The sequence below is a fragment of the Lissotriton vulgaris genome, chromosome 8 (assembly GCF_964263255.1).
Source record: "Lissotriton vulgaris chromosome 8, aLisVul1.2, whole genome shotgun sequence".
NCBI classification, from domain to species: Eukaryota; Metazoa; Chordata; class Amphibia; order Caudata; family Salamandridae; genus Lissotriton; species Lissotriton vulgaris.
This window is the reverse complement of record NC_141696.1, coordinates 1,524,340,386-1,524,364,897: the sequence shown is the minus strand read 5'-3', so window position 1 is coordinate 1,524,364,897 and position 24,512 is coordinate 1,524,340,386. Positions and strand designations below refer to the sequence as shown.

The following is a 24,512-nucleotide window of genomic DNA, read 5'->3' as shown; positions in this document are numbered from 1 at the left end:
TTCACCGCTTTCCTCTCCACTTGAGAATGTTGTTCCATGTGGAAACATCCAATCACCTGCACTCCACGAAAATTCTACTTTCTCACTCAAAATGTAACTGGAGCAACATGTTTTTGGAACTCAATTTTCCTCTCATTTGGGGAGGGTAAAACACTTTCAATGTTTATGAACACCCACAATGGTTAGACTGTTCCAGGTGACCATCCTGTGAGCATCCCAAAAAACCCTTTGTCCAATCCTTTTCTAAAGTTACAACAATGGAAAATCGACCACCTGGTCAACTGCTGCCTTTGTAAGTGAAATTTAAAATCGTAAAATACTGTAAATCCTGATTTTTTGATCTATTATATGGGAATTACAAGCCAAAATTGAACTTTTGTTCCTCGGATAGGATAACAAGTGTAGTGAGCTGGGACAATGGTGTACAACTTCCTGGTAGATTTTCAGAGTTGACTCAGACACACTCACCTGCTGGTGCTACCTGAACAGAGACACCTGCAGAGTTTAGTGAGCTGGGACAATGGTGTACAACTTCCTGGTGGACTTTCAGAGTTGACTCAGACACACTCACCTGCTGGTGCTACATGAACAGATACTTCTGCAGACCTCTGGCTCTGAGTGACCACCAGGGGTCGAGAAGAGCCTCTGTCCACCTCGGAGACCTCACAGCTGTAGACGCCTCCATCGACAGGTGTCACGTGGAACAGCGACAGGTTGTACTCCTCCAAGCTTCTCCTGGCCACCTGCAGCTGCCCCAGGCTTGCTCTAGCGCTGTACTCCTTCAGGAGGGTGGTTACACCGTGAGGATCCATGGCAGCGACCTCCGCGCCTTCGAGGAGCCAGGACACGTGAAAGAACCGGCCAGCAAGGTTTTGGGCTCGTATAGAGCAGGTGACATCGAGCGAGTCTCCCGTCACCAGTGGATTTTTGTTGGTTTTGATGCTCGTTGTGAAATTTCGACCTGGGAAGAAAGCACTAATTAGCAGAAATATTATGAATTTTTGGGAAAAATTCTAAATGATTAATATTAGTGTGGGATCCATCTATATGATGTTGTTGGTGACTCCAGAAGTTAAGGACCTACTTCCAGAAAGCTCTATTAAATACAAGGCTTTGTAAATTGTCCCACCTCCCTTACAGTATACCCTCACGAATCATAGACAATAGACATACTCTTTTGAACATTTATTAAAAATTATTTTCATTTTTGGAAAACTTTTCCTACTTTGGAGTCCAGACACAGATGTTTTCCCATTAGTTTGGAGGAAACACAGCCTCACAGCAAGTTTCAGAATCGGCCTATCTGCGTTCAAACCGGAATTCAGTATATGACCAAGCAATTGCGTGAGCCAAGGCATATCTCATCATTTATCTGTGCCTCAAATTGGAAATTCACACCATGTCAGAACCAACTGTGCAGTGTACTGTCCCAGTAACATAAACCTCTCAGTTCTCCATCGGGACATGATTTCAACAACCCAGTCTCAATCACACCAGACATACACAACACTGCTCTGTGTACAGCAACTTATCTTCCAGATGTTACAACAGCAAGAATGTGACTTGGCTGTATGTCGGAACCATGCAGGCATTTACCACGCCGGCCTTAACAACCCTGTCTGAGCCACGAATGCATCTTTACAATGTATTTATTTACCAAGCGAGTCGTTACAACGACTTGCCTTAGGGAAAGCTCTTGAGATCGAATAGTATAATTTATTATTCCAACTCCAGTGAGCGCAACAGTAGGGAAAGTAATCGACATAAACTCCAACATGAGTCCAACAACGCTTTCTAACATCCAAATATTCAATTCCACCACTCAATGTGAGCACTCATGTTCTGTTGATGTTTTGACGCAGCCATTTAGCCGCATTCCTCATGCTATCTAGTGAGTGGGCCAAATGGAAATTATTTTGGTATTTATGTTTTATACATGAGTTGCACCAAAATGAAATTTCTCTTGTTTAAGGCTGAGGATTATATATTTGTATATAGACAATAGTTTACATTTGAGTACATACGGAGAAGCATAGTGGGTAACTGTCTAATCTGGTCCAATATTTCCATTGAGGGGTTCTGGGGATATTTTTGGCCTTGTAGTTTGGAAATGTCTCCAGACATCTGAGATGGTAATGACGAGGCACGTATTGTGTATTTTCTATTTTACCAGCTGTTTTATTCAAACCGCAGCTAACAATAGGCATTGACTGGAATTAAAATGCTGAGGTTTTGTTTACCTGTCACAAACAAATTCTTGATAAAACAATAGGCAATGGGAGATCAGTGGATTTAAGTGACTCTGACTGCAGAGTTTACAGCATAATTATGGATTTACTGAATTTTCCACATAATTTCCAAAATATGCAGTTTCACCAAAATTGTTGTTTTCAACTCAAACGGATGAAAATAATACCGCCAGACAAAGTGCCACATAATTTGTATTTTTTGTCGCATAATTTTGATAACTTTGGTCCTACAAGCTGCATAAACCTAGTATCCAGGTCAATGTAAAACCTTTGCACAGTGGCAATAAAATCTGTATTTCACATTTAACCGTAAAATATTTTCCATATTTCCCGGTTCCTTAAAACACTTTTTTTTTTTGCAATAAAAGCACCAAAACATATAATACATGCATTTTTACCCAACGATATAATGACTTTTCAATAATCTCTATTGCACCCATCAGTGTGGAGCAGAGAGGTGAGGTGTGGCACAGCGGTCAGAGAGGCTGACTCCAGAGTGAAGGCTCATGGGTCGATCCCTGGAGCCGGAGCCAGCTCGGTTCAGCAACATGTGATTCTGCGCATTAGCACATTTAATCTTCCTGGCGGCCCCCAGTGCCTTGAAACCTTAAGGGGTGATATGTTCGCACTTTACAAATAGAAATTATGTATTATTTATTTATTAGAGATTGTGGTGGGGATGAGCATATTTTTAAAGTGGTATTTTCTGTCATCTAAGGCAGTGTTCAAACAGTTGATACATCTTTTTTCAATTTTTGGCCCTGCAATACTTCTTTTAAATGGCTAAACTGATGTGAGAGAAATGAGGCTATATCCAGCCAGGTCGCAATGTGTTAGCTCTAGATTAATTTCATAAAGTACACACACCTAAGCCAGACTTGCACTCAGTCACTGTTTCTCTCTAAATGAAAGAAGGTTAGACAAAGATGCACAGATCTAAGTGTGTGCGTGCAGCAGCAGAAATTCACCATGGGAAGTAGTGTTGGCAGCCATGTTAGTGAAATAGTTGAATCCATGTAAATATTACATTCAGTCTTGCTGTGCTGAGCATCGACAGCACAAGACACTACTGCAGGATTACTTTGGGATAGCCAGAAGGAGACCTGTGAGTAGACCCTCGCATGTGTGAGGGTGTTTGTGCATGCCCGTACCCCGCTGCACCGCTCTCAAAGGGCTCCTGTAGCTCCAGCCAGTGCACAACGCCTGCACCCTCAGCCAGTGCAGAGCTCATGTTCCTTCACCTTAACAGATGCCGGGTGCTCTCTCGCAGGAAAAGGGGAGGTACAGCTAGCAGCAGAGGGGAGTACGAGGAGCTTTGTCTCCTGAGGGGAACATGTTTGAGGGCAGCATGATTGGAGTCATCCCTTTGCTTGTGGTGCCACCAAGCCATACATTAACGATTCGCGCACATCCACTAACAGAGGATCCTGCAGGAATTTTTTTATTTTAAAGGTTTTATATAGCGCTGGCTAGACCCGGAGGTATCTGAGCACTTTACATGAGCATCAGATCATAGGGCCCAATTCACAGAATGAACTTAAGACTCAATCCTAAACTTACTACTATTTTGGTGTTCACAGAATGCACTTACTACTTTTGGCATTCACAGAAGTTAGGATTTTGTCTTAAGTTTGTCTTAAGTTTGTTTTAAGTTTGTCATAAGACAAACTTAAGACAAAATCCTAACTTCTGTGAATACCAAAAGTAGTAAATTCATTCTGTGAATGCCTAAAGTAGTAAGTGCATTCTGTGAATACCAAAATAGTAGTAAGTTTAGGATTGAGTCTTAAATTCATTCTGTGAATCGGGCCCACAGTTACAGGTTACATCATTACAAAGGTTACACAGTTATTAGCGCATGGCAACATAGTTACTTGTAAGGTCAAGATAAACAATAAGCACAAATACGTAAGGGGAAACGCAGGCAAGGGGAAAGATTCAGGGGAGGGGTTTGGAGCAGGGGAAGTAGACAGGTAATGAAGGCGGGAAAGAGGAGGGGAGGATGAAGGACACCGCATGGAAAGGGGGGGGAAGAGGGACGGGGACACAAACCGGTAGACAAGTCAAAGCAACGTCCAAAGTCCAGTAAGCTGTGATCCCAGGGGAAGTGGTATCATTTCCCCATCTCTGTAGCGAGAGGCTTCCTTTACACAGTGGACTCTCTCAGAGGGGTCTCAGAGACACCAAGGCCTACATACTGGATCCTTCCCCAAAAAGGGGAGAGGGAGTGCTTTGGCAAGGGGTGCCATACCATACCTCAGCTGTGAGTGGCTCCCTTGGCGCAGTGGACTCTCTCAGCGGGTTTGCTGAGACTCCAGAGTATAAATATTGGATCTTTCCCCAACAAGGGGAAAAGGAGTACTTAGTCAAAGGGCACAAAGGACAGGGGGCTAGGCAGACTAGCAGGCAAGGGGAGAGATTCAGGGGAGAGTGGATAGGAGCTAGGGAGGTAGACAAAGAGAGAAAGAGTACTAAAGGGGAACACATTTAATTAATGAGTTATTATATAGCGCTGGCTAGACCCGATGGAATCAGAGCGCTTTACATGAGGGACAATAATGTTGCAATTTACATCAGCTAAAAGTTACAAAAGTATCACGAAAAGCATTTAAAGAACATAGGGGACAAGGTGAATGTCGCAAGGAAGAGTAAGGGGATAGGATAAAGGGGTAGGAGGAAGATAGGAGGTAGAGACGAGGGGAAAATCTGCCCAAGGTCCGGCTGGGTAGGTGACTGTAGGGAGGGGGAGTCCACAACCCATCTCCTCTTTAGCTATGTGGTAGCTCCACCAGGCATCAGACAAATCGCTAGGTCTCCATAGTCTGGGGTAAGTTCCGCAGGATCCAAGTCCTGATGTGTAGGCAGGTTAGGGGATAGGTTGAAGGTCTGGTCAATGTCCAATTGTTGTCCCAGGGAAGTAAAACACTGTATAGGGGACCACTATCGAAGCCATCTTGGGGTCAGGCACCATTGCACCATTGAAGCTGACCTGTTCTCACAAGATTTATGATTTACCCTCCATCCACTCACTTTGGAGTTTGCCTGCTTCAACCAAGCCACGGAAGTGAATATATGAAACGCCAAACTCTTTCAGTAAGTAAAGGGTTTACCTTTGATGTTTCAGATGAAACACTATGAAAATATTGACTGGATCCCCTTTTACAATTATAAATAAAATATGGGTAAAATATGCTGTAAAGTTTGCAATGTTCAATGTAGTTACTACCTCCTACTTCCACACCCTCAAAATGCTCAATGTTATCTTCAAATGACTCACAGTCAGCGCATGCAGAATGGTCACCCAGCCCTCATCGCCAGCAAGCTGCACTACGGCAATGCACGCTGTCGGAATCACCCTCTATCTGCTCGAAAGACTTCAGACCATTAAAAAAAACAGCGACCAGACTCACACTTAGGCTTTACCCCGTGTTCACATCAGGCCACCCGACAAAGACCTCAACTGACTCCCATTCACTAACCCACACACAACACACCCACCAGACTTTCTGCTCAGTCAGAATCCTGCTCACACACATCCCCCACCTACAAAGAACCAAAGTTGGCTGTTGTGCTTTCCCCTACCTCGTGCCCAAAGTCTGGTACGACCTACCACCACACATTTGAGCTGCCGACACAGTACTTGAGCTCTGCAAGAAACTGAAAACATGGCTCTTCACGTGGACAAGTACAAGTCAGATGCGACAGAACCCCTGCTTTCTCAACAACAGGATACTCACCAGGCTGAGCTGCACAGTTCATAAATTCCCGTAACATAACATAACGTTGGCCTTAGCGTTATTGTTGTGGTGTTGTTCACACACCTCTCACTTTGGTATCTCCTGTTTCACACTCTGTCTCTGTTCTTTTCCATCTGAGTCACACTCTCCTCATTTCTTTCTCACCTTTATGTCTATATTCGCACAAATACTTAACTCTCTACTATCTCTCCCTTGTCTTTCTTTCTCTCACTCTTTCTCTCTTCCTTCTCTTCTCTCAATCCCTCCTCTTTTTCTGTCAGCCACCTTCTCCTTTTCACTCCCTATGAAGAAAATTAACCTGGGCGAGAGATGTGTGATACATCCACAGAATATCAGTTGGTCCTGGTTTCCCAGTTCCCACAGAACCTCTGGGTTTACATTATAGTAATGAATGCTGAAAGAGATCAACTCTGGCTGCGAACCATCGCACCTCGATCTGTGTCTGTGCAAGGGCTCACCACTGCCTGCACTTGACCTCAGGAAGAGCTCAGCTCTGTCTGCCCAGGGTCACAGTGCTATGTATGCAGGAACTCAGCTCCAGCTCAATAAAAGAATTGACTTATGGGTACACAGTCTCTGCTCTGTCTGTGCATGGGTTCAGGACTACGTATGCAGGGACTTGGATGCATCTGTGCGGGAGCTCAGCTCTATCTGCAGGGGAGTGAGTTCAGCTCTACAAGAAGATACGGTACATTTGAAGCAGAGCTCCACTCTCTCTGTATGTCAAGAACCTACTTTTCTCTGTGGAATGTATGTCTTCTAAGTGTTCAGCCTATCTCCAGAAGAAACAACTTCCTCTCCTTAACCCCTTCGCTGCTAGGCCTTTTCCCCCTGTGCTAAGCCTTTTTTGGGCTATTTGAGGTAGTTCGCACTTAGGCCCCTATAACTTTTTGACCACATTAGGTATACATGCCAAATTTGCATCCTTATAGGTTCACCAAGAACCCCAGGAATCCAAAGCCAATAACTGAGCAGCGTCTTGCAATGGTTTTTTATTATGTACCGAGTATATATCAATTAAATTGGGAAAATATATACATGGAAAAATCAGTATGAAAGACACCTAAGTATTTTTGAAATTGAAACAAAATATAGAGTTAGAAACAGTAGATATTTGCACATTTCCAAAATTGTGAGTATCCATACTAGCATGAGAATTATCGGTAATTTTTCAAAATCACTTATTTTTAGGTCTCGCCTGGCGTTGCAGCGCGAAAGCGCTGTCGCCAGCGAGACCTATTGTTATTGTTTTGCCTCCAAAGGGAGACAGACCGGTGCATGCGCCGATTTTGGTCTGTGGAGCTGCTTCTCAGACGCGCACACACAGCCCCTGCTTCCGCTTGGCTCGCATGCAGTAACGGTGAGCGTGCCCGCGCACACACACACACACACACACACACACCCAGCCCCCCTGCAGACACGCACGCACAGACATACACATGCACGCGCGCACACACACACACACACGCATGCGCACCCACACAACACCAACACCCCCGTGTGCTTATCGCGAGTCCTCAGCTCTGCTTGTTAATGGATATCATTTGTCCACAATGCTAACACTTTCACGACGCACAACAACCAATGCCACAGCTGAACATGTTCAAGGAAGTCGTCTGAGTGAGGGCGGTACTGCTTATTTGTGTAAGGCGATCTAGGATTGGAGCATCAGGTCACCTCAGCCAACCCCAATGCTCTGCATAAAATTTCGAAATGCTGATTGGCTTTGGAGTCAACACGTTCCTCTGCCCAAACAGTCCACAGGCAGCCGATAGGTGCAGCCGGGTGGGCTGGGCTAGAGGTGTGCCTGGCCTGTCAGTCATGGACCGGAAAGTGATAGCCTTCATCCAACCAGTTTGACCAGGTTAGGTGACTGTTGCTTCCTAACGTCTGGAAGGGAAAGACTAAGGATAAGAAACGAGAAAGGGCGGCTGAGTGCCGCTAGAACTGTCTCCCCGGAGCGTCCTTACAGCGTCACAGTATGTTGACGACTGGCAGCCGGACGTCGCATTGGCTGCTACCCAAGCTCCTGGAGTTCAAGCCAGGCCAGTGACTGCCTTGCAGGGTCCTGCAAGATGTGGAGGTGGCAGTTCAGTAAACGCGTGGAATCGCTAGCGTTTACTGATCCTAGATATTCTTTTTTTATTTCGTGAAACTGGTTCGAGTAGCACCCTGCTGTCACACTGACTACTGCCTGGCATGCCACTTTTAAGGCATGGCTGACTACGCAGGCCCCTTATGTATGCGATTAAGCAATGACACCCTTGCACAGGTTGCATTCTGCATGTTGCCCAAAACCCGGTGAGGCTTCGGTGTTGTACATATTTAAGAAGACGTACGTACAGTTAGAAACAAAGGAAAATTATCCAGCTCTCTTGTCTTTTCCATTTCTGTAATACATTGGCATTCTTTTGCATGACAAAAGTTACAGAGCCCTGTGCTGCCCTTTTGCTTTTGTTGCTGATATATTTGATTTTAGAATAGAAAATTAGGTAAACGTTTGATAGTATTTTAATATTTTGCCAAGTGGAAAAAATTGTCTACGCTCTCTTAATTTTGACTTGCAGTCAACCATGAGTTTTAGTAAACCATGTGGTTAAAAGCAAATATAAAGTAGATCATGGAATTATATACAGAACTTATAAAAGGTGATCACTTCAGTAAATGGAGTTTTAGCGAAAGTTAGACCTGGAACATGTGGTCCTATTACATAGGCCCTATTACACTTAAACATTCTGACCCTAACAGTTCTAACTGCCAATTGGTCCAAGTCAGTAAATATGGATAACATTTCTAATCTTTGTAATAATGGTGATCAGGATTTGAACCAATTTTTTATTCAACTGTACCGAATTACTGTTGTATATATGCAGGTTTACAAGACCCTTCTTTTTAGGTTGAGCCTCAGGCATTGCTTTAGCAATGCTTGTTTAGGGAGAGGTTCTGAGTGATGAGTTTGTGAGATTTGTCTGCTGTTCTCCGGAATTTCCAGTGAAATCTGGAGCCGCAAACGTCACTTTTTCAGCATGGCTTGCCGTCTGCACCCATTTATTAGTTTCCAATGAGGGGACTGTGTGAAAAGCAACTCTTATTGCTGCCCTGAGAACACTAATCCCTGGGTGCCCCACAGGGTGACACCGATGTTAAACTGCTAAGAACGAGTGAAACAGTCTAAGTACCGTTCGTTGTTAAGTGAGTCAACTGGGGGCTCATGCTGTTCTAGGCTTTGCCAAGCATCGTCTTAGCACTGGTAGTTAGCCGGCGCCCGTGGCCTGGTCCAGCTGGGCAGAGCGGCATCGCCCTGGGGACAGGAAGGTGCCCGGATTTATTCCCGCGGGGGCTGCTGCTTCCCGACTGTAGACACCTGCCCTGTTGCAGCGGAGGAAAAGGACAGCAGTTCAGTATCCCCAAACTTCCCAGTAGGTGAGACGGCAGTGCAAGGGGCAATGGGAGGAAGACACGTTGTAACGAGCGGCTTCTGTCAACAGTGCGAGTAACAGGTGCCTGCAGGGTGCTCTGAGAGGTGCGACAGGGGGACATGAATGAAGGGGGCTGCTTACCTGTGGGCCGCAAGTCGTGTTTGAGTGAAACCTAAATCCAGTCCTGAGTTTTGAGCCGAGAGTACTTTGCATTCTGGGATTCCTACTATCCGCCTTAGCTTTACTAACATTAGTGTACAAATGAGAGGGAAGTGCTTTTATAAAAATAAAAAAAAAACAGGACAGAGTGACTGTGCCCGAGACTGGCAGGGAACTTTTTGGCTGCTATGAGCACGCCTGCTGCTTTTCATATCTGCTTCCTGACACAGGCTTGTAGTATTTTCAGAAGGAGGTACTAGTGTACTTGTGCTCATTTTATCGATATGGGAGACTGAAAGCCTGAGTGTGACTGCTAGTCTACAATCCCTGTTCTGCAAGTTGCAGCCATCAGCAGGAGCATTGACGCGTAGAGCTGTGTAGTCTTCATGCTTCAAACATTGTATTTTTTATATTACAAGGAGAGTACAAATTACATTTCTGTTTATAAAGAAGTCAGTAGACATCTGGTAACCGATATGAGGCTCGTGGCCTGGACTCTAGGCGTGCACTTCACTAGCTGTGCTCTTCAGACAGGGTACCCACACCCTTTCACCTAACCTGCAGGCCCAAAAGTAAAAAAACAAGCATTTACAATGCGATGGTTTCGCCTTTTGAAAAGTTTGAGCTATTGGCATTGTAAATGACAACATTTTTATTTATGTGTTGGTTTTGAAAACAAATAAATAAATGGCATTGTCATTTACAATGCCAATAGTTTAATCTCTGGCAAATGCCACACAAAAACACACAGACCCCCACACACACACACAGACCCACACACACCAACAGAGCCCCACACACACACACACACACACACACAGAGAGCCACACACACAGAGCCACACACACAGAGCCACACACACACAGACCCACACACACACAGACCCACACACACACACACAGAGACCCACACACACATTGTTTACAGACACCAAAGAAGGCCCGGCGTCCCCCTGGGCGGGAATACGTAGAGGTTCTTCCCGCTCTCGTGTGCCCCCTGGAGCATCCGTTAGTTTACAACCACCATGCTGTGACATGCTCCTGCCACTCATGTCTCCACAGTTCCAATTAGCTGATTTGGGCAGCGCCAGCCAGGCAGTTCTTGATGTTATTGACTTTTTGTTCTAGTTTATAATGAATACATTGGCTACTCCTTTACAAGACAAAGTGATTAAGGTCCTATCCTTTCCTTATTTCCTTTTAATTGATACCCCACCCCCGTTACCATGGACTCATCGAGTAATTCTCGTGCTCGCTATCTTCAATCAATGCCTCTCTATTTTTATCACAGGTATTTACTTCCTCCCACATACAGTGTAATCTGCAGATCACTGTTTGTGGAGGGTGACGCAATCAGGCACTCCCTGCGAGCCAGCCACACCACACCACACGTTATCACGCGATACACATAACCAGTGCTGAACAGCAGGCACAGCCCAGCGGGAATCCACCGGGCGCAGAGAAGGAATTCAATATCACGCCAGAGTAGAGGGGCAAAAAAGCATGTGAAAGACACCTGGCCTTACTAGAGACTGGGCGTTAATTGAGACTGGAATTTACTAGAGACTTGACCGAGCCTAACTAGAGATCTAACCTAAAGAGGAACTTAATCCTACTAGAGACTGGGTATTAGTAGAGACCGGGCATTAGCAGAGCCTGGGCTTTAGTAGAGACTGGCCATTAGTAGAGACCGGGCATTAACAGAGCCTGGGCTTTAGTAGAGACTGGCCATTAGTAGAGAACGGGCATTAGTAGAGACCAGGTTATACTAGACACGGACAGCGGGAGGGGGGACGGGCTCACGGACAGCGGGAGGGGGGACGGGCTCACGGACAGCGGGAGGGGGGACGGGCTCACGGACAGCGGGAGGGGGGACGGGCACACGGACAGCGGGAGGGGGGCGGGTTAACGGGCACACGGACAGCGGGAGGGGGGGCGGGAACGGACACACGGACAGCGGGAGGGGGGCGGGAACAGGATAAAAAATAGTGAAAATGCTGATTACCTGCAATGAAAGTGAAATCGTGCAGCCCACCCCTGCTCGGAGTAGGGAGCGGGTCGGGTCTGCGTCCTCACAGGGAGAGCGAGCAGGCTGGTGTGATGAAGGATGCAGAGACAACAAAAAAAAAAAGCACCACCCACCGCCGCATGACGTGGGCAAAAAGCGAAAAATTCTCAGGAACGCCCACGAATCTGCTCCGGCAATTACGGACAGATGTCTGTTCCAATGGCTAGCCTCCATTTATGGAGCTAGCCAATGGAACAGAGAGGCGGAACAAAGCCACACAGTGTAAAGACATAAGATTTCGCCTGCGCAAAAGGCTGCTGCCCAGCTTTCGACAGGCGAAACCTAATGAATAAATCCGGGTTTTAACGAATTAATTTAGCCTGCGGAACTAGGCGTCTGTCTGCCTAGAAGCCAGGCCAATGTGAAATCCATAGAATATGACAGTGGATTGTCACATGCACAAACGGTGACTGATTTAAAATGTTTGCTATCATTAAGTTAGGATGACGTTTAGACACACACACTTAGAAGCCTGTAATGCTTCAAATCGACTGATTCACAAAGCTTTATGCATACTAAGTTCCCTCCCTCGGTGCACACATTCCACCTGTTCCTGTAATTCCCATATCCCGACTCCAAATCAAACTCTGCAGAGATTTAAGTCTGAATAAAGAGTTTACTTACACTAAAAATCCACGACTTTTTAACAGATTTCAGCCACATTCACTCTTGTGACTTGCGTTTTTCAAGACCATCCACAGAAGTAAATGTGTGGCTTCAGGAATTCTCTTTAATCTGTGACTTGAATACATGTACATGGTTACTCCGGGTGATTAAAAAAAAAACGACAACTGAGAAATCTAATCAAAATTTAGGAGGAAAGCGTCAGCGCATATTTTTACAACTTTTGATTGCAGCTGTGAGAATAGGCGCGAGCATTGCTGTCTACCCGTATTACTGTTTACTGAATCATAGTAAACAAAGTAAATCATTTAAGGTAACATAACCCACACCTATGTTTAGACTGAAGTGAGGCCGGGTCCACCTATAACTAAAGAAAAATGTAGGTCCTTCAATAAATTGATGGAAAGGCATCAACAGGTGACTAACAGTTACATAAGAAGTTTATTTAAACAAGCATTTGCAATGCAATAGATATCGCATTTACGCAAGGTTGACCTATTGGCATTGTAAATGACAATGGCCTTTATTTGTGTTACAAAAACTAAAACATAAATGAAAGGCAATATCATTTACAATAAAAAATAGCTAAAAATCTCGCAAATGCGAGTCCTATTGCATTGCAAATGCTTGTTTAATCATTGTCTTTCATTTGGAAGGCAGAAATGCATCGAAAGTCAATAGGTAATAACAGTTGCTCTACAATTCTGTTTTACCCTAAATCTCCCAATAAAAAATGGTACCTCACTTGTGTGGGTGGGCCTACTGCCCGCAACAGGAAACAACCCAAAACGCAATGTGGACACACTAGGGGCAGATTTACAATAACTGGAGCATCCCTGCATATCAGCAGGGATGCGCCAGTTATTGTGCGCCACGGCTCCGCCAGCATGGATGCACCGCATTTACAGTGCGGCGCACCATGGGGCAAAAACGGCACAGGCGGCGCATTGCAGGAGTTGCGTCGCAAGTGCGACGCAGCTCCAGCAGTGCTCTGGGGGGGCCCTATCTTGTTAATGCTGCGTCAATACTTACGCCTGCTTCAGGCAGGCGCAGGGTTTTGACGCAGCATGGGCTTAAAAGTGACTGAGTGAAATCTTGTAGATTTCACTCAACCACTTTTAGGAGGCGTTCCTGCGCCGGAACGCCCCCCACCCCCCCCAACCCCCTGCACAGGAACGCCTACATGTGGCGCAGGGCTTTACAACGTGACCCGTCTCCCAGATGCGTCACGTTGTAAGTATCCCACACCATGGCACAGGATTTGCGCCGCCGCTGCATAATAAAAGTGACGCAACGGTGGCATAAATGAGGCGCAAGGGTCTTGTAAATCTGCCCCCACATTTTTACAGTGGAGAAGTGTGGCTCAATGATTAGAGCGGCAGACCCTGATGCAGAGGTCTAGCCCGGGACCCGGGTTCAATTCCCCACCTTGGTGGGTCTTGGGCTCAAAATTCCACAGACCTGATAATTCTTGCCTCGGTGCCTATTCCAATCATGGAGTTCCACTCTGCACCTCTGGGCAATAGCTTGCTTAACCTCCACAACGGCCCCCACAACGCTAAGGATGCCTGGTCTCCACCTTGGGGGTGCCCAGGAGTGGATGCCTCACAGGGAAAGCCAGGATGGGTTCCACAGCGGTATTCGTACAAGCGCCTTGAGACCCTTGCGGGTGAGTAGTGCGCTATACAAGTATCAATTTACAATTTTACAGTGAAAACTGACCCTTTTTTTGTAAAGTGCCTGTAGATTTTGAACCCTAGCTCTGCCGGCACCTATGGAAACCTAGCAAACCTATACATTTTTGAAAACTAGACACCAAGGGGAATCCAGAATGGGGTGACTTGACTGGCTCTCACCAGGTTCTATTACCCAGAATACCTTGCAAACCTAAAGATTTGTAAAAAAAGCACATTTTCCTCACATTTCTGTGGTGGAAAGTTCTGGAATCTGCGTGGATCCACAAAATTCCCCCGACCCCGCATTTTCCAAAGTCTTCTGAGAAAAGTGGTACAAGAGTTTGGACACTTGCTGCTGATGTCTATTTACCCTATCTTCTTATCCCCTCTCAATAGCAAAGCCTTTTCTGTGCCAGAGTGTGATTTGTTGTGAACATCTTCTTGATGTTTATTGCTTTTATGTCATTTGATAAATCAATCAATCATATCATTTGTAAAGCGCACTACTCACCCGTGAGGGTCTCAAGGCGCTGGGGTGAGGAATGCTGCGACTGCTCGAAAAGCCAGGTCTTGAGGAGTTTTCTGAAGGTCAGCAGGTCTTGGGTCTGCCGTAGGTGGATGAGGAGGGTGTTCCAGGTCTTTGCGGCGAGGTGGGAGAACGATCTGCTGCCTGAGGTCGCTCTTCAGAAACGGCGGACTGTAGCGAGGGCGTGGTCGGCGGAGCGGAGCTGACGGGTGAGGGTGTAGAAGCTGAGTCGTCTGTTGAGGTACGTTGGTCCGGTGTTGTGGAGTGACTTGTGTGCGTGGGTGAGGAGCTTGAAGGTTATCCTCTTGTTGACCGGGAGCCAGTGCAGGTCTCTCAGGTGGGGTGTGATGTAAATGTGGCAAGGGATGTCGAGGATAAGGCGTGCAGAGGCGTTCTGGATGCGTTGGAACAATTTCATGAGTTTGGCCGAGGCTTCTGCATAGAGGGCGTTTCCATAGTCCAACCTACTGCTGACAAGGGCCTGGGTGACTGTTCTTCTCGTTTCAGTTGGGATCCACTTGTAGATCCTACGGAGCATGCGGAGGGTGTTGAAGCAGGAGGAGGAGACGGCGTTGACCTGTTTAGTCGTGGAGAGGGTGGAGTCGAGGATGACCCCTAGGTTGCGTGCGTCGTCGGTGGGTGTTGGAGCGGTTCCCAATGCGGTCGGCCACCAGGAGTCATCCCAGGCCAAAGGGTTAGATCAGAGAATGAGTACCTCCGTCTTGTCCGAGTTCAGCTTCAGTCGGCTGTTCCTCATCCATTCAGCAACGGCCTTCATTCCTTTGTGAAGGTTGGTTTTGGCGGTGTGGGGGTCCTTAGTGAGGGAGAGAATCAGCTAAGTGTCATCGGCATAGGAGAGGATGTTGAGGTCGTGCCGATGGGCGACGTGGGCGAGCGGTGCCATGTAGATGTTAAACAGAGTTGGGCTGAGGCATGAGCCCTGGGGTACGCCGCAGATGATCTCGGTGGCTTGGGAGCGGAAGGGGGGAAGGCGGACGCTCTGTGTTCTGCCGGAGAGGAAGGAGGTGGTCCAGTCCAGGGCCTTCTCTTGGATCCCAGCGTTGTGGAGGCGTGTTCGTAGTGTGTGGTGACAGACCGTGTCGAAGGCGGCTGACAGGTCCAGGAGGATGAGGGCCGCCGTTTCTCCGTTGTCCAGCAGGGACTTGATGTCATCGGTGGCGGCAATGAGGGCAGTCTCAGTGCTCTGGTTGCTGCGGAACCCAGACTGGGAAGGGTCCAGGATGTTTTTCTCTTAGAGGTAGCGGGTCAGTTGTTCGTTGATGGTCTTCTCAATGACCTTTGCCGGGAACGAGAGCAGGGAGGTGGGCCGGATGTTCTTGAGGTCCTTGGGTTCCGCCTTGGGTTTCCTGAGTAAGGCGTTGATCTCGGCGTGCTTCCAGCTCTCCGGGAAGGTTGCTGTCTCGAAGGAGGTGTTGATGACTTTCCAGAGATGGGGTGCGATGGATGTGCTGGCTTTGTTGAAGATGTGGCATGGGAATGGATCTGACGGAGATCCGGAGTGGATGGTATTCATGATTTTGATGGTGTCCTCGTCGTTGATGTTGTTCCAGTAGAGCAGGCGGTTGGTGCGGATGGTGGTCGTGGGGGCGGAGGTCTCAGTGGTTGTCGGGGCGGTCGTGGCGTTGAAACTGTTGTTGATGTCTGTGATTTAGCGGTGGAAGAAGGTGGCCAGCGAGTCGCACAGGTCTTGCGAGGGTGGGACGTCGTTGGTGTTGGTGCTGGGGTTCGAGAGTTCTTTCACGATGTTGAAGAGCTCTTTGCTGTTGTGCGCGTTGTTCTCTAGGCGGTCTTTGAAGGAGGCCCTTTTGGCGGATCTGATGAGGTGATGGTGTCTGCGGGTGGCATTCTTGTGGGTGGCGTGGCTGTCCGGTGTTCGTTCACGGAGCCAGATGTTCTCCAGCTTTCGTCAGGTTTGCTTGGAGGCCCGGAGGTCTTCAGTGAACCAGCTGGCTTTCTTCTTGGTATGATTGTTGGAGGGTTTCTTGATCGGGGCGAGGGTGTTGGCGCAGTCGTTGATCCACTGTCTGAGGTTGCAGGCGGCGGTGTCGGGGTGGGCTCTGGGCGAGGGCGGTGGTTAGCTGGTCTTCGGTGAGTTTGCTCCAGCAGCGGTGAGGCATCTGTTGGGTGAGGTGGTGCGTGGTGGGTTTCTTGAAGGTGAAGTGGAAGCAGCGGTGGTCGGTCGAGTGGAGTTCGGTGGTATGGTTGAAGGAGACATGGGGGCTTGCAGAGAAGATGGGGTCAAGCGTGTGACCGGCAGAGTGGGTGGGTGTTGTGACGAGTTGTTTGAGTCTGATGTTGGCTAGGTTGACGATCACGGTGGTGGAGTTGGTGTCGTCATTGTTCTCGAGGTGGAAGTTCAGGTCCCTGAGGAGGATGTAGTCCGTGGAGGCAAGGGCGTGTGTGCTGACGAAATCGGCGATGGCGTCGCTGAACTGTGGTCGGGGTCCAGGCGGTCTGTAGATGAGGGTTCCTCTGAGGGTGGTGTTGGGGTCGGTGTGGATCTGGAAGTGCTGGTGTTCGGCGGTGCTGTACTTACTTGATATGGCCTTTTGATCTACATTTGTACTAAGGAAATTTAGAAAGAACAGGGAAGACCAGGCTGAGACAAAGAGTCAATGTTATTATGAAACTAGACAAAGGTGAAATGTCTGGGGTGGTGGGAGGGGCAGGTAGAGAAAAATGAAAGGGGAAGATGACAGGAGAGAAAGCAGTGACATGCGGAGAGAGGAAAAAGAGGAACATAGGGCAGGATGAACAGTGCTGAGGTCCAGGCGACTAATCATGGGTAATGCAATAGAGGTTAAACTGCACCCTAGCTTAAGGGAAGGAAAGAGTGGGACTGAGCAGAAAAGCAAAGCTAAAGAAAAAATTAGCAATTTGTACAGGAAATCGCCCAATCTGGAAACACTGAACCGAGGCATGCATGGATTTACCACGCGATATCAGATCTTCACCGGGGAGACCATGTGAACATATTGAGCCGATATTGTGTGACACACGTTGCCACAGTTGGCAGGTTTGTCAACAGACCCGGGCCCTGAGAAATAAGAGCTTGTGCTAAGCACCGGAAAGTACCAGCACAAATTAGGCACTGTTTAGCACATATCACCCCTCACATGAGTACTAAGCACTATATAAATGCAACTACAAATCAAGACAATTTGGGATTTCTGCCTTGGTTCCTTGGAAGCACAGGTAGATGGCAGAGATTGCCTTTAAAGTACAGATGTGGTCTCACATACCAGTGTTAATCGGCCAGCACTGTCTCGCTTTAAAACCAAGGGTGATCAGTAAAGCACACTGCCTTGCACAATTAGAACCCCCACTCTGTGTTCTTTTGTCCTGAATGTTGCAAATCACCTGTGATTGGCCCACCCCCTCCTTTGAGGACACTGCAAGCAGCGAGATAAGCTGACTGTCGGATAAAAGAAAATGTTTATTATGATGCACTGTTTTACAGCCATACTTGCCCAGGCTTTCCGCCCGAGAGACACTAACACAGCCTCAGCCTGGGCAACGGGAGGGCTGAAGCCCTTTCAGCCCAATGAGCGTTGCGCATCTGATTCATGGCCTCAGAATTGCACTGATATCAATCAAATAATCAGTATTTGTAGAGCACACTCTGTCACTCCTGGGGGCATCTGGGTGCTGAGTTGCCATTTCTCCATCGAAAAGCCAGGTTTTGTGCTACTTATTTAACTCTGCCAGGGAGGGAGCTGTCCAGAGATGGAGGGGTAGGGTCAGTGGCAGCTCGCAAAGGAAGTGCTGCGTGGTGGTTCAGCGGGCCAGGGGAGGGGCAGGGTGGAAGGGGTAGTGGAGTCGGACATACGACAGCCAGGAGTAAAGTAAGTAAATAAATAAATACAAATATTTACCTTGCGCTCACTGCATCGCCGAGTTGTCATTAATTATGCACAGGAGTCACGTGGTTTCTGTTGAAAAACTTCTTGATTTATTTACATTCCTTTTGCAGATACATATAAATGTTCAGCCCAGCCAACACGTTTCGTCCTATATCAGGACTTCATCAGGGTTGTAATTTGTCATCTAGTTCCAGATGTTGTTGTGTTTGGAAAATACCTTGCGCTGAATCCAAATCATTGGATGGTCGTATCAAAGTGAATCATCTTATAGTATATGTGAAACTTCGGTACGTATATGTAGGCCCTTCTTCATCCAAGAGGAAAATAATTTCTTAAAGAGGTCTCAGGATACATTTTTATTTCCATCGAGTGAAAGCGACGACAACCTCCATCTTCCAAAGTCAGGATGGCATCCTGACTTTGAAAGCGACAGGCCCCGTGGAGAGCTTGCCAAGTGCGCATGACGGTTTGGACGGCCCAAGTGGGTCGGCCAAACTGTCATGCGCACTTAGAAGAGTGCAAACCAATACTCACTCTGCTCTGGCATCACAGAGCCAAGCCCGCCCAGTCTCCGAGTATCGCATAGAAAAATAAAATGATAATAACGTCCTGTTATTATCAGTGTATTTACATTTTTTGCACTGCTGAAATAGCAGTGGGGCGACGCTCAGAAACCTCAATTCTAAGATTTGAAGAGCTTCCAGTATGTTGTGTATTCTTTTACTTTTAGAATATGGTCTCACTTCCCAGTGGCACCACTTCCTCCACAACCTCTCCTGGTGAGCTACTTCCCACCCCATGCCATCGCACCATCTTTTTTAGTTGGGTGCGGTGCATCGATTGCTGAAAAATCTCAAACTCCCCATTCGCCCCACCCCGAATCTCATGGAGAAAGACATGCCCCTATGAATGCTCTACTTCCCAGACCCTGGGTGGGGGGGGGCTCCCTTCCTATTAGGGCTTGGTATACCATGCAACATGACTTACTTCCTGGTAACAGCTGCATGGCTCCCAAGCAAGAGTGGTTGTTGAGGGCACTGGGCCTCTTGTACAGGTGAGGGCCCAGTACTGAAAGTCAGCACACACTCCTTCACTTAACCCTTTGAGACAATATATGCTCTGACAGGTAATGAGAACACCTGTCTTTCAAAGGCCCCCATATAGGGAGCACCCCCTTTCCACACGTACAGGAAGCAGCAGGGTGTGGCTGAGAGACTGAGACAGATGCCCATGTGGGAGCCCCCCCTGCCAGCACTGGCAATATAGCGTATTCACGACGCTATTCCCATGCCTAATTGTCACAGTCTTATTGATGAAATAGGACTTGTGATCGTCGTGAATTCCAGAGCCCTGATGATGTCCACTGAGGACGAAACGCGTTGGCTGGATTGTATTGACTGATGTTTGCTGGATGAATTAATGGACTACGGAATAAACAAAGAATTGAGAATATAATATGGGCCCCCCTGAAGACTTTCTTTGCGTGTGACATTGAAACTGGATAGCATCTTGCTCTTGAAGTATTTATGAACTGCACGCTCCTTTTGTTTATATTGTAGTTTTGTTGTAAGTGGCCATGGGGCGGCGGTACCACAGAGAGTAGAGTGTGACTATATCGATTTGCTAAACTCCCTAATTTCACACCAGTGAGCACTCTTTTTGCTGCCTTCACCGCTACGGATTTGTATCAATCGTTTTTTTTGATTTGGGGAAAACGGTTCCCATACTTTTTGTGAAAAGACAACTGTCACGCACTGTTAATTCCGAGAGTTGAAATGCTTCAGGTCCTGTACTGCGAAATCGAAGGCAGGCACACAGCTAAACAAGCCTTCTTGCCAGGGTGCCTGCTGCCTGAAAAAAATGTAAATGTCTGCAACTGGTCAATATGAAAATGTAAAAGGTGCCTGGAAGCCGGTATTGGCTTTAATTGATGGAGTCACTTGAAGCTTCCTGATGACACATATGTATCCTTTTTGTGAGGTATTACAAAGGAGCTACCAGCTAAGCTGTAAAGTGTGTGCTTTTAAAAGACAGTTATTTTTTAAAAAATGCATTACGTACAGTCTGGGTATTGCTAAAATCTATATTTTGGAAGCACTTTTAACACTGTTGTGTTATGTTTCTCCTTGTCTATGCGCCAGGACGCTCCTTCGCTGGAGTAGCTGTGCGCACAACAAATAACAATAACATAACATAACATAACATATACTGTTTATAATGCAAGTATAAAATAATGACTTACATATTCACAGTGCTTTCTGTCACACACTGGGACCTCGTAGCACTAACATACACAAGTCACTATTCTCTACTGCACCAACCAGGATTCAATTTTGTGGGTCTCTGGTGCAGTGCATTAACTAATAGAGGTTTCATAATGTACAATAGTACATTTCAGAATGATTAACTTACTTCTATTTAATTTTTATTTAACCTTGCTCGTTATTTTATATGCAGTTACTTGGGGGTGAAAGACAGATAAAAGTTACAGAATATATATATGTTTTTAGCCAAGCCTTTGACCACGCCCCCACGCAGTGCGGCATCACAGTTCCCATATTTTTGTTAATGCATTTCGACCACAGCTATTAAACACCTTCTAAGTAATAATGTATCGGCTGTCAACTGCGACATTATAAAAGCAGAAGTCAAAGCTGATGATGATATGAAACAGAACCTAAGAATGAGTCACTAATAAAGAAATCCCTTGGAACCGCAGCCTGTCTGTGTGTGTTTCACAACACCGAGACAAGTCTAGAGGAAAGGGAATTGTGTAACAATATCTAGGGCCTGATTCACAGAACTAACTTAAGACAAAATCCTAAACTTACTACTTTTGGTATTCACAGAAGTTAAGATTTTGCCTTAAGTCTGTCTTAAGTCTGTCTTGTGTTTGTTAGGATTTTCTCTTAAGTTAGTTCTGTGAATCGGCCCCCTAGACTCGAACCCAGGTAACCCAGCTCTGCGGACAGGGGCCAGCTCAGAGACACACACAAACATGGTAATCCTCTTACCCACCGGGAGTGACTGATGTACACCAAATTTGAAAGGTTAAGGGCTAGGACCAGCCCCCCAAAAAGAAGGAGCGGGCAGAGGGGGTCATCATTCCCCAGGCCCCATAGCTTTTCAGGTTCAGCACCCCTGCTGCAATATTTATTTATATATTTTAAAGCAAGCCTGTCCTGTTTGTTACCAGCGAGGCAGCTAACATGGCTAAACAGGGCTTAAGTAGAATTAAAAAACTGGAGGGGGGGGGGGGGGTTCTCGAAGAGGCATGGCCAATGTAATTAATGGCATGGCTTAAAACATGCAAGCTAAACATCTGTGCTTAGCATAGTGTGCCACCCAACTTCTATTTTGCTGTTTCTGTCATTGCATCCAGATATAGGATACAAAAAGTAACATCATACCTACAACAAGTCATGGCTATTAGTTTTGCCAATGGTTGTTAGTTGCATAAGATAAATAAGCAGCAACTATGGCTTGTATATGATATTGAAAAAACTTCCACTTGAAGCCCTGGTGACACCACAACAATGTTGCTGCTCCTGAGTTTCAAAAAGAGAAGGTAAATCTAGTGAGAAAATGACACTCTTTAAAGGATTTCCCTCCCCCTACAACGCTCACCTGGCATGACGTCATGCCGCAACTTCTCCACTACTGAGCACTGAGCAGTGTGAGCAGCGCACATCGATATGCTGCTGTCACTACAGTCTGGAAAAAATTGGACTGCCTGTGCCAGGGCACAAAACAGAGACCGATAGAGACCTGTTTCAAGGCCCCCTTTAAACAAGTATTTGCTCTGCAATGGGTCTCGCATTTGCGAGAGTTTGAGCTATTGACATTGTAAATGACAATGCCTTTTATTTAAGCATTTGAAAACCTGCAAGCTGTGCGTAAACAAGCACTTTGTACTTATAGCCCTTGCTTATGAGAAGCAAAGCTGGCAGTGTCTTTGTCCTATGAAGGCCATTTTACTTGCTAAGTTTGGACTGAAACCTGAAAGGTACCACCTTAGGCTTTCAGAGAACCACAAACTCCCAAACCAGTCTTAGGTGGATATCTTTGACTAGTCCAGGAAGGCACCGAGTGGTCGGGAGAGGGGCAGCAAAGTTAATGATTACATTGGGCTGTACAGTCTGATTCTGAAGGAGCGCATGTTCAATACTTGTGTTACAGAGCTGCGCCAACACCTAGTGCATATTAAGCTTATTGACTCCTGGGAGCTTGCTAGAGAGGCGGACCTTTGGGTCAGTACTAGAGACTGCAAGAAGGTACCTGAGACAGACCCCAAGTTTCAGGTTCCTCCCAGCCGAGTGACGGGGATGGCCAGGGTAACAGAGAAATGTCCCAAAGTAAAGTAGGGGGAAAGGGTTCCCATGACCACCCACTGGTGGAACCTTTGCAGTGATGGCCAATGTGGCTTACTGGGGAAGTGGTCCCCCATGGGCAGGTGGTAGACCATGCCCTAATCTCTTTAGCTGGGAGACAGATTCAGAGGGTGAGCTTGTGACCGCTGAGGGTGGATGTCGTCTCTTCCACCAGGTGAATATGAATGGAATCCCTCTTACTGCTTTGAGGGCCACTGGGGCTACCTAGATGATGGTAGTGGAAAGAGTGGTTTCCCAAGAGCAGGACACCAGACAGGTGTGTAGGGTGATTTGGGCCCAGGGGCAGAACTTTTTCTCCCCCATGGCTCTGATATCCCTGATAAAGGGTCAGGAGGTGACCCTGAGGGGACCATAGGTAGATGCCCTATGACTGCATTTTCTAAAATGATTTGCCCCCGGTGTCAGGGGAGCGGGGGGTGGCAGCCACCCATGGAACCCTGAAAGTTCAGGGAGTACCAAACTCAAACAGAGGGTACAGAGTCCCAAATGGAGGGGCAGGAGGAGGAAATGCCCACCCCAGACTCCTGTTCAACCACAGGGTACTGAACCTGGGCTGGTGAACCAGTCTCAGGATAACCCCCGGACTGGTGAGAGCGAGAGAGTGAAAGAAGGGTGCCTAACACCCAGAGTTGTTGCTCCCACCACTCTGAGAAACCTCAGAGGTCAGATAACCCTGGATGGCCCGGGCCTGGCTCATGACACTGCAGCTGTCAGTGGCCTTTGTTAGTTGTTGTCCATATGGCCAGAATTTACCTTGAGTTCTGGACAGAAGTCTGAACCAAAGGGCAGAAAGGGCCACATCACCTTGCTGGCCATGGCAGTACCGTATGCCTACTAGGATGCATCGGAGAGCAGATTAAGGTTGGGTGCTTCACAGATGGGGTCTACATGCGAGGAGTGGGTTCCCAAGTCAAGTGACTTCTGTCAGTCCTAAACCTTCCTTTTTAATACATATAAGTCACCCCCATAGGGTAGGCTCTAAACAGCCCTTAAAAACCCATAGGACAGGGTGCAGTGTATTAAAACAGTTGAGCATGTACCGTTAGGTTTTACATGTCCAGGTAGTGAAAAACTCTTAAATATGTTTTCACCATGGCAAGACCTACTCTTCCAATAGGATAGCATTGGGCTACTTTTTCACAATTATTAAGTGATAACTTTTGATTGGGAGTAGGTATGAATATCAAGTTTGGTCTCTAAAGAGTTGTAATTTAAACCCCTCCTTAATGGTAAAGTCAGATTTCAAGTCACAATACTGAAAATGACACTTTTAGAAAGTTGACATTTTCTTATCCTAATCATTTTGTACCTGCAGTCTGCTCCTATGTCACATAACTAGGTGTGAGTGGCAGTTGGCCTTTGTTTATTTCTCCCAGACGGCCACACAATAGAGAAACTGGGTCATCGAGACATGCACTTCAAAGGGGTTGCATCAGCACACTCATAAAGGACTTCACACTAAGTTGTTGTGCCCCAGACAACTTGGGACCAGGGCAGGAAATTCCAGGTATGTCTGTGGGGTGAAAACTCCTGAAGCTTCCCTCACTTCATAGGGGGCACCATGTATAAAAGTAGACCCCTAGACTAACTCTTCAGTTCACTTTTGGACATGTGGAAGGACTCCCAGTGGACTGTCTTGCTGTCTGTGTCCTACTGTGTGCTTGAGAGGACTGCCTTGTTGCACCAGGATGACTGCTCAGCTGCCTGAAGGCTGCCTTGTACCTTAGAGGACTGCCCTGCTGCGTGAGACTTGCTTTT

General features: G+C 46.9%; 1 protein-coding gene across 2 annotated transcripts in view; it reads right to left on the bottom strand.

The window, feature by feature from the left end:
• Window positions 1–24,512, bottom strand: part of LOC147699082 (immunoglobulin superfamily member 3-like) — a 138,940-nt gene that overhangs the window by 83,077 nt on the left and 31,351 nt on the right. For both annotated transcript variants that reach the window (XR_015299394.1, XM_086935652.1), the window contains exon 4: window positions 572–961. Coding sequence is in view for 1 of the 2 variants with exons in the window: in XM_086935652.1 (XP_086791778.1) it covers window positions 572–961 (390 nt within the window). In the remaining variant the exon portion in view is untranslated. The remainder of the gene's footprint in view (window positions 1–571; window positions 962–24,512) is intronic.